Raw genomic sequence first — 10,144 nt, forward strand, 5'->3', positions numbered from 1 at the left:
GAAAGCAGATTGAGTTTGTATGACTTGAGCTTTATTTAGGGTGAGGGAGGTTAGTCATTGCTCTCTTCTATTTACACTGAAAAACAACAACACGTACCAACCACAACATTACACAACAACAACAACATCAGAATAAAACGCTACTGATAGAAAACGAACAAAACAACAAATATAAATAATATTCTGTAATATATAACAAGAACACCTACTGTAAGATGTAGGCTCTAAATCGAGTTTTTGCTTTTTAATAGTAAAATAACAAAATAAGTCTACATCGAAGGGGGAAAAAATAATGAAACATTGTGTACAATAACAGACCGTTTTGTAACTTGTACAAAATTATATCGAGTTTTATTTGTAGTCGGGTGGAAAACGTTTGTCGTTGTCACGTGTTCAGAACAGAAATGTGAATTGATGCATTCTCTACATTTCAGTATTTATAAACTGTTATTTCCACAAAATACGTTAAAAAAAACATTTTAAAAAAATCACATAAGAATTTAGACTTCGCAGATAATAGTTTCGCGTCCTGAAAAAAGTTTCCTGTGATTTACAGCCACGCTGTTTTAAATCGTAAACCTACGATCGTTCGACGTGATGAGAAACGCGTCGTTACGTCATGACAGCGTCGCGTCTCTTGCGTCTGTGTTCAGCACGGTAAATTCATCTAGTGTTCATCCGTGAAATTTACACAAACTGACAATATCGTGAAGAAACTCGACACAGTGGTGAAGACGGAGTTCAGTGGAGTTATGGCAACAAAATCACAAGAGTAACGTCAATAAAACAGATTACAGAAACGCAAACACGTCATTATTAATGTGACAAAAAACAATATGGCCTTATTTTGGTTAATAAAAGAGATTATTCATTCATACAAATATAAAAACGCAGATGTACAGGTAATATTATCAGATCTCTGTCATGTGTGTGGATGTTGGGTTGAAGTTTCTGTTTCTGTTAATGGAGAAACTCACTATTTCTTCTGGTTTTAGTGTTTTGGTCTCTTACTTTGGTCATATTGGGCTCATTACACATCATTTGTGTCAGGAGAGTAAGAGCAGATCTCTGTACTGATGGGTTTGTCATGATATTTCCCTGCAGATGTCCACACGCCCCTCAGAATGCTGTAGATTGTAGTGCAGGTGAATATTTCTCATGGTGTTCATGAAGCACACGATCAGCTACTGGATATCAAACAGGACTGAAACCGTTGTGTGTGTGTTTGTGCGTGTGTCACGGTCGTGACAGTGTGGTGTAGACGGGCTGCTCCCAGTGTGTCGGGCTGTGTGACTGCGGCACTGATCCGGGGTCAGGGATGGCCGTGTACAGAGGCCTCTGGGATGGGCCCATGTAAGAGAAGGCGGAGTAAAGGCCGGAGGTCTGACCGGAGTGAGCGTAGTACGAGCCGGACGCCTGGTGCTCGGCGTAATCGAACTGGGCTCGGGACGCCAGCGAGGGGAAGGCGGAGCTGTAGTGCGGCAGGCTGAGAGGCGTGTAGGTGACGTGAGATCCACTCGCCGCAGACGCCGCCTCGCTGGAGAAATGAGCCTCGCTCTTTATCTGAGTTTTCCCTACATCTGAGCCCAGGTGCTGCTGGGACGACAGCTGCTGTTTGGAGAGCCACGCGCTCGAGTGCCCGCTGGCGGCCGCCAGGGCCGACGAGATGCCGTACGCGTACGGGGAGGCCGAGGATCCCGAGCCTGCGCCGCCCGTGGCCTGTGCCACGCCGGGGTGACCGTTGGGGGGCAAGTACTGGTCAAACTCGTTCACATCAAACGGCTCCATGTTGGCCATCACATCATGACTGATCTCACCAATGTCCACGTTACCAAAGTCAATGTGAGGTTTGCCGCTGCCCGACGCAGAGGAGGAGCTTCCGTCTGCTCCCACCCCCAGACCGCCCCTGGATCCCCCGGCCCCGCCCTCACGCTTCCCTTCCCCAGATTTACCCCCCTGCAGTTCTGTTTTCGGGGTGGTGGGGGGTGTCGGAGGGCTGTGATTCTGACCTGAAACAACAAACGGAATGCGATCAGATAATTGTTGCGCGTGTTGACGAGTGTTGACGTACGCAGGTTTGTTTGTGTGTCTCACCTGTAGCGTGAGGGTGATGCCCGTCGCCCAGCGGTGACCCCGCCGCCCCGCTGTGTGCCACCTCCAGGTGCAGACTCTTGTAATGTGATTGGCTGTGACTGACCTCGCCCTCGGAGTGGCCGTCGCCCTCAGCCCCGGTTCCTAGTTTGCCGTTCTTGCGTCGACGTGGCTGATATTTGTACTCGGGATAATCCTTCTTATGCTGTTTCCTCAAACGCTCGGCCTCTTCGATGAAAGGCCTCTTATCCGACTCGTTCAGGAGTCTGAAAATAAACATGTACAGAAGAATTTGTTCATTTTAAATCGAATCTTTCATTCATCGTTCATAATTTTGTGACACACTTCCCAATAAAATAACTAGAGCCAGTGTTTATTCAGTGCTTTTGTACATCACTTTACTTTATTTCCATCTACAGAATATGACATCTGGCCTTCGGATTGTTGAACTGAATGAGAACGCTTCAGATTTCTGCTCTGGTGTGTTTGGTGTTGGAGGTGTCCACCCTGTCACCCCATCATCATGAGCGAGAGAGACTCTTTTATTGATTTATTGATTTATACTCTCAGTGTTAAACACCTTCACTGCAGTCCAGTAGAAATCCATCAAACACTCGCTGCCTCATTAAAAGAAACTATTCAACATAAATATACTCACTAATGCTGTGTGCGTGTGTGTGTGTGTGTGTGTGTGTGTGTGTGTGTGTGTGTGTGTGTGTGTGTGTGTGTGTGTGTGTGTGTGTGTGTGTGTGTGTGTGCGTGCGTGCGTGTGCGTATGTGTGTGTGCTTGTGTGTGTTTCCACAGCGGCTCCTGAAGGGATTTGTCTTTCTGAAGGAATGATTATCTCAGACTAAAGCCACTGCCCAGCTAAGAGGAAACTCTGGGTAACGGTCTCTTAAAGTTGTCTCAAACTACTCTCAAAGTTATCAAAAATGAAAGGAGTGTTTTATCAACATTATATGTCATTGAGTTTTAAGAATAATGTTCGGTATGAAAACAATGTGAAAGATTTAAAACATTATTTTCAAAACTCAATGTGAATGTTAGCCAAGCGCTCTTGGAACATATTTTCTGTTCTGAGACCAGTGTCCAGATTTTATTAGACTAAAAATGAGATCCGGTCCTTAAAAAGTACCATTTTATGTGTGTGTTTTTTGTGTGTGTATCATTCAGCATCACAAGAGATAACGTTGTGTGATCACGTGATCCTGTGGTTATTTCTCTCTCGTGTTGTGAGTGAACGTCTTGTGTTCTCACCTCCAGAGTTTGCCGAGAGTTTTGCTGAGCTCGGCGTTGTGCAGGTGCGGATATTGATCCGCCAGTTTCCGGCGCGCGGCCTGCGCCCACACCATGAACGCGTTCATCGGCCGCTTCACGTGCGGCTTGTTCTTACTGCCCGAGTTCACGCGCACGGGCATGGGCACGAGAGTCCAGTCGTATCCGTTCAGCACCTGGCTGACCGCCTCGCGGATGCCGATGGGAAAACGGTCGTCATCTTCGTCCGACTTCACCGAGACGCTCGCGGAGACGCCCGCCGCCTCCTCGCCCGACATCTGAGACGCCTGACCGGACAACGGGGAGTCCGCCCCTCCGGGGGCGCCCGACGAGTGCCCGGGGGACATGGAGTGACCGTCTTCGGACACCCCGGGACTCATCTCCACCTCAGACAAACTGTGTTCCTCCGCCGACATCGCTCCTCTCGCGCTGCGCTCACGGGTGTCGGGAAGGTTCTCTGTAGGTTTCTGTTCTCCAATGGGACTCTAGCACTTTTTCCACTCGCTCCTGGTTCTGTCAAAAGGAACCCATTCGCTGCCTTCCTCGGGATGAAGATGTGCTTCACAAAGACCTGCAAAACGATCCACACAAAGGTCAGGTGTGTATGACCTCCACAACACAAGGGGAAATACATGAACAAAGTTTGCATTTACAAATGTATGGGGGATCTGCCTCGGTGCTGTTCATGAGTCAAACATCTCGAGAACAAGATACACGTGTTAAGGAAAAGCTGCTCTAAACACTGAGCCTTTGACTTTATTTACAATTCACGTGTTTCCAGAGCAGCGCCGCAATCATATGTGGCGTCAGTGTGTGTGTTATTTTAGCTTCACTCCCGCTAACAGGCTACTGTTGAAACTCTGGCGGTTTGTTCAAGCTCCCGGGAGAGAAAGTGCTGGAATAATACCGGCTTCATTGCTGGATAAACACTGACCGCGTGCGTGCGCTCGCGCACCTTCTCGGCTGAATCACACAGTGTTCGTGCGTGTGTGAAAGCACAAGAGACCACTCAGAATCAGCATGACGCGTTACACGCAACATTCATGACACTATTTCTTTCAGCGCGTATGTGCTCTATGCTTGAGTGAATATTAAAGATCGGTGTTTGTGAAGACTTGAATTACTGCTGCCTGTCAGATCGGATCTCAACATCACCGTTAATTATAATCAGACACGGATGAGAGTCGAGTGTCACATCTGTGTCTGATTCTGTCTCCTAATCGTTCTTTTCTGCAGTACATGCGTAAAGTTTCGTATAGCGCCTCAGATTGTATACGTCACACAGCAGCTCAGATAAACAGTTTTTAGTCACGCGTGTTTTATTTCTGCAGTAATGTGTGTGAATAGAGCGCCTCTGTTTGCGCTATTTTCCGTGGAACGCGTTTCAGCACAAAAAGCGCTTGTTTTTGCGCGTGCCCGGCGCAGAGGTCTCACCTCTCACAGCTCTGCACTAAAGCTCATTATTCGTGTTTCTGTCACTGCTCAAAGTGTTTACTCAAAAGTTTTTAGTCCGTCATTATTTCGACAAATGCCTGAAATGATTTGCGCCGGTTCATTCAGTGAGATCATTACGCATGGCTTGACAATAATTTGTCCCCAATTCCCACATGCCAAAAAAAACTCTCACAAATGACACAATTTCATGCAAACGTGTCGAAATTAATGTCGTTTAAAATGAAACAACATCTGATTTACACAAGTAGAGCTGATCTGGTGATCAATGAAAATGACATGTCAGAATAAGTTTTACAGCTCGACGCAGAAGTTTGTTGAGTAAATCTTTTGACTTTGAGGACAGTTACGATTAGACAGTCCGATATTTGCTCATAATGTACATAACCTTTGCTCACAAAAAATCTTTTAAGAACCTTCCATTACACCATGTTCCAAATCGTCGTGGCTGTAATTTTAATTTTTAATTTTTGATTTACACATTCGCATGAATCTTTAAACATAAACATTAGGACACTAAAACGTTTTAAAGAGCGTCTTCCTCATAACGCAGATGATTTTACAATATTGTTATTTATTATTTCACACTTTAAAGTCGTAAATCCATCTGTTATTCAATGATATTATTTCTTCTGTATAAAAATCGCGTAATCATGTTACCAAACCTCAACGATACAAATAAGCCGAACAGAAAGCTCATGCAAACTTTTCATGAAACTTGAAAGTAGAAAAGTAGAAATATAAATCCAATGTATATGCTAATGTATTTAATCATATAATTTCGTTCCGTTCAGTCGTTTTTCGACGGATTCCAGTGTCGTATATCCACACACAGTGTTAGTGAGAGACGGAGAGAAAGAGAGAGAGAGAGAGAGAGGTAATAATGTCAAGCGTCTTACTGCACTAAAGCAGGTCGCCCGCCCAGCGCGAGAGTCCGTCCGTCGGTTCCTGCCCCCTCGCTCGCGCTCTGAATGCCCCTCTGTGTCGCGCGCCGGGGCTTAAAGAGCCTCGTTGTGTGAAGAGGGAGAAAAAAACCAATTCATGGAAAAAATCTCTTAAAGGAGCCCTTCGGGTCGCTCTCTGATTGGCTGCTGATTGTGCGCGGAGTTTTTTTTACCGGTGGGCGTGATTTCTGCTGCAAATCACCCGCAGTAATGTTTGGCCTCGAGTGTAATTTAATCTTTATTTGCGATTTAAACATTTCCGTGCATTCCTTAATATCTGCGGAGCTTCATATTTGTGTGTTTCGTTAATTGTGTCGGAATGTTTAAAGCCCGTCAGCAGATTTTCTTATATGTTTTTTTGTGCAATAAAAACAAAACTCTGGATGAAATCTGTCTATGCGTCATTTTATCATTTTAACTACCTAAATCAAAGAAATTAGTCACATTTGTATTTCTTTCTTATTGATAATATTTGATTTAATATTATGACTTGTTTTTATTTATTTCGTTATAACGTTTTGGTTATAACTTTTTTATTTAATGGAATCAATCAATATGTTCTTATGGCTTGTGGACTTTTTAAAATAAATATTTTTAAGTACTTTATTTTACAGCTCTGATTGAAGATAAACTTGTTCACGTGGTTGTATTTGTGCCAGAACTGTCTATGTTTGACTAGTTTTCTTATTGTTCTGTTTTTAATGTCACTGTTTCAGGAATAAGTGTCACAGGTGGTCACCGTATCACGGGGTCTTGGCTCATTCTTTGAACTCTTTCCGATCACACTGGCCCGTTGTTGGACGGGTTGTGCCGCAGGGTAAAAGTGAGGTTCAGGGCCCTTCAGACCCGCCAAGCGTCACAAACCTGTCAGCAGCGCCGCGTCGGGCCATCGCACCTGCTGTGCGCAATAAAGTCTATATTCTTACATTCTTATTTGCCGCCGTGTGACGTTGGAAAAAAGTCTACTTTTTTAACTTTTAGAAATGATTATAAGATTGTCCCACAACCGCGTAATGTGTCGTTTGTGTTTTCAGGTTACTGAAGATTTCCTCCAGTAAACAATTTAACGCCCACTGTGCACCAGAAGAAACTTATTTGTAGTTTCTGATGAAATCTCAGTATTTGACACGAGTTCACAGCATGCGCTTGATGTAGCGCGCGCAGGCCCGATGCGGCCCGCGCGCGCAGCGCTGGAATGAGCCCGTGTCTTGTTATGTGTTAGTTTTATAATCGCATCAGCGTCACATAAAACACAGAGAGCGCATTTAACGCGTTTAAACAGAAAATATAGAAAGACGAGAAGAGAGGGAAACGACGGGCCAAACGCATACAAACAAGCGCGCTGTTCTGGTCAACAATAACCTCTTGTATTGCCATCGCGCGACACCCCCCACCAGCCAGGCCGAAAATCATTGCCTTTTTCATTATCCATGAATGTTGACTCTGATAAGGGGATCCTGACTATGAGAGCATCTCTGTGTCTCGGTCTCTCTCTTTCTTTGCGTCCTTTGTTTTATCTCAGGTGAATTGTAATCATGTGATCAAACGAGCACCCTCCTTCCATTACCCCCTTAAATGAAAAAATGAAGAACAAAAAGCAGTTCTGTGTATATAAAAAAAGAAAAGAAAAGAGAAAAGACGCGCGTCTCTCTTTAGAGCGTCTTTTTCTCCGTGTTCCTGCAAACGTACACATATAGAGGCCAAAGCGCGCGCAGCTCTGTGGATGTATACGTGTCTCACTGCTCACCCGACACGGGTGTCCTGTCCTCCAGGGGGGAACACGGACCCGGGGCCTGCTCGACACTTTCATGTGAGTTTTTTCCCTGTTGCTCTTGGAGAGGTTGGGAAAGACGCACAGGGAAGCGAGGAGACCACAGTTTGGAAAAGCTGACATATGTAGATGTATGGATGTAACTTGGTCTCCAAGCCTATACGTGCAGATCCAGAGCTGTCGTTATTTGCATTTGTGCGCGTTTCTCTCTCCCTCTCTCCCTCTCTCCCTCTCTCCCTCTCTCTATCTCTCTCTCTCTCTCTCTTCTAGTCAACCACATGAGCGCTTTATTATTTCTTTATGATGTGATGGGTTTTCTATCTCATGTATTTCTTTGTCGCCTTCAATTCTTTGGGCATTGACACTGAACTTCAGCAAATTCATTTGTAGGCTAATTCGTTTTTTTTAGCCTGTTATACGTTTTTTTTTTTTTTTATCAGCTTTAACAATTTAACTGTCAACCATTCGTTCGTCATTAATTTCTTGTGCTGGAGAATGTTTTTCAAATTTATGAAATGATAGCGTAAAGTAAATAGTATACTAACTTAGGCTAATACTCGTTTGTAACTGCTGTTATTTGAGTCTTCGATTTATTTCGTTGTTCTCGTATTGATAGAATATTTAGTGATTGAATGTAACATATATTGTAATTGATTTATATCGAAATAAACTAAAACTGTAAGTTAGCAGGTGCGCTGGATGCCTGTGCGCGTGACGCGTCATTATCTGAATAATTAATAATCATTAACTCGTCTCTTGCAATATGGATATTAAAAAATACAACCAAAGGGCCGTCAAATAATTTAAATTGAATTAACCACTACTTTCAGATATTAACATTCCAATATCTGGTATATTATTATGATTATCATATATATTATTATACACGCAGTATAATTATTATTGTTGTTGTTATATTGCTGTTGTTTGTTGAAGATGTGGCATTGTATTCAAGTTGAAAAAAGTTTAACGGAATTTTCCATCATCATAATTCGTGTGTAAAATTAATCAAATTACATTTTAATTCGTGTCACGCAACAGTTTTTAAATGTAATAATCTTTAACTGCTTGAAGAGAATGTCATTTTGAGGCGGGATATGTTTTCACGTCTGGATTATTGATGCGTCACTTCATGCGATAGAAATGAATTAATTTTGAGGTTTAATATTATTATATTTATTTCTCAATTATTTTTCTATATAATAATTCTAAATAATCCTAATTTTTCTAAATATTTACATTGTTTCTGCAAATTCTTTATTTTATTGACAAGCGCGTGCGTGATAAATATTTGTCACATTTCCAAATCGAATTATGTTCAGGATCCATCCATAGTTTATTATAATTGACAAAATTGATGATAGAAACTTGTTTTTGTGCGCAAATGAATTCCCTATCAAGATTTTCTGTATTGTTGACGATGAAGTTTGCCGTTGACTGAAGTGTGAATGTGAGCGCATGTACATTCACAATTGCATTTACATTGAGTCATTTAGCAGATGCTTTTATCTAAAGCGACTTACAGATGAGGGAAACAATGGAAGCAATTGGAAAAACATAAGGACAACAAAAAGCAGAAGCGCAATAAAAGAAAACTGATCTCATATAGAGTACCGCAGTATACAGAGATCAGGTTTATTTTTTTTTTGGAAGAGTAGAAAAGAGATAGAAGTCAGAACTGATCAGTCAGGTGTTGATGGAAGAGATGTGTTTTCAGACGAATTCAGTTTGTATTTACAGATTTCATTTTGTTTTTGTTCATTTGGTTAAGTAAAGTAAGGAAAGCATTCTCTCTGTGTGTGTGTGTGTGTGTTCATGTTTGTATATCCCGGTGGGGACCTAAACCTGAATACACACCAACACATGGGGACTCGTGTCACTGAGCACAAAAGCTTATAAGCACAAAAGCTTATAAATTGTACAGAACAATATTTTTTACAAATGCAAAAAGTGTTCTATGATCTTTAGGTTTAGGGGTTGGGTTAGGGGTAGGGGATAAAATATACAGTTTGTACAGTATAAAAACATTACGCCTATGGACTGTCCCCACGGGGATAATAAACCAGACATGTGTGTGCGTGGTGCAGTTATATATGCAGCATGTGACTGTGATGATGCTGCTTGTTGCCGTTGGAGACGGTCACAGAGGTGTCAGTACAGATCCTCATGGGTGCAGAGGTCAAAAGGTCAATGTGAGCAGGACAGTGAGATCATTTGTGACCCTGGACTCTTCACGGTAATTTGGTTCCATGAAGATATTTAGTAAATTTCCTAGCGTACGTATATCAAAACTTTATTTCTGTGAGTGACATGCTATGCTAAGGACTTCATCATTTGAACAACTTTAAAGGCCTTTTTCTCAGTATTTCTGTTTTTTGCACCCTCAGAGTTTGAAATAGTTGTATCTCAGCCAAATATTGTCCGATCCTAACAAACGATACGTCAATGGAAAGCTGATTTATTTTAGATGACGTATAAATCTCCTTGACCCATAAGACTGGTTGTGTTGACCAGGGTCACAGAACAGAAAGTTTCATGAGAGGAAGTGGAGCAAACACAAGACGTGAAGAGTACCGAGAGCTTCTCTTTTGTCCGCTGTAATGATGGAGA

The 10,144-nt window shown here is 42.6% G+C and overlaps 1 protein-coding gene across 1 annotated transcript; it reads right to left on the minus strand.

The window, feature by feature from the left end:
• Positions 1-15: 15 nt before the first annotated feature.
• Positions 16-5,827, minus strand: sox10 (SRY-box transcription factor 10). The gene is made up of 4 exons (XM_057345262.1): positions 5,719-5,827; positions 3,350-3,938; positions 2,095-2,357; positions 16-2,009 (listed from the first exon to the last, which is right to left on the minus strand). The coding sequence occupies exons 2-4, from the start codon at positions 3,781-3,783 to the stop codon at positions 1,237-1,239; spliced, it is 1,470 nt and encodes a 489-aa protein (XP_057201245.1). The 5' UTR covers positions 3,784-3,938; positions 5,719-5,827; the 3' UTR covers positions 16-1,236.
• Positions 5,828-10,144: the final 4,317 nt, after the last annotated feature.

The sequence above is a fragment of the Triplophysa rosa genome, linkage group LG11, assembly GCF_024868665.1.
Source record: "Triplophysa rosa linkage group LG11, Trosa_1v2, whole genome shotgun sequence".
NCBI lineage: Eukaryota > Metazoa > Chordata > Actinopteri > Cypriniformes > Nemacheilidae > Triplophysa > Triplophysa rosa.

What these genes read in the sequence shown, in the direction of transcription:
- sox10 (XM_057345262.1), bottom strand. Translation starts at nt 3,783, where the DNA reads ATGTCGGCGGAGGAACACAGTTTGTCTGAGGTGGAGATGAGTCCCGGG. An exon ending in ACTCTCGGCAAACTCTGGAG is followed by an intron (nt 2,358 to 3,349) that starts GTGAGAACACAA and finishes GTTTATTTTCAG; the next exon opens with ACTCCTGAACGAGTCGGATA. An exon ending in GCATCACCCTCACGCTACAG is followed by an intron (nt 2,010 to 2,094) that starts GTGAGACACACA and finishes TTGTTGTTTCAG; the next exon opens with GTCAGAATCACAGCCCTCCG.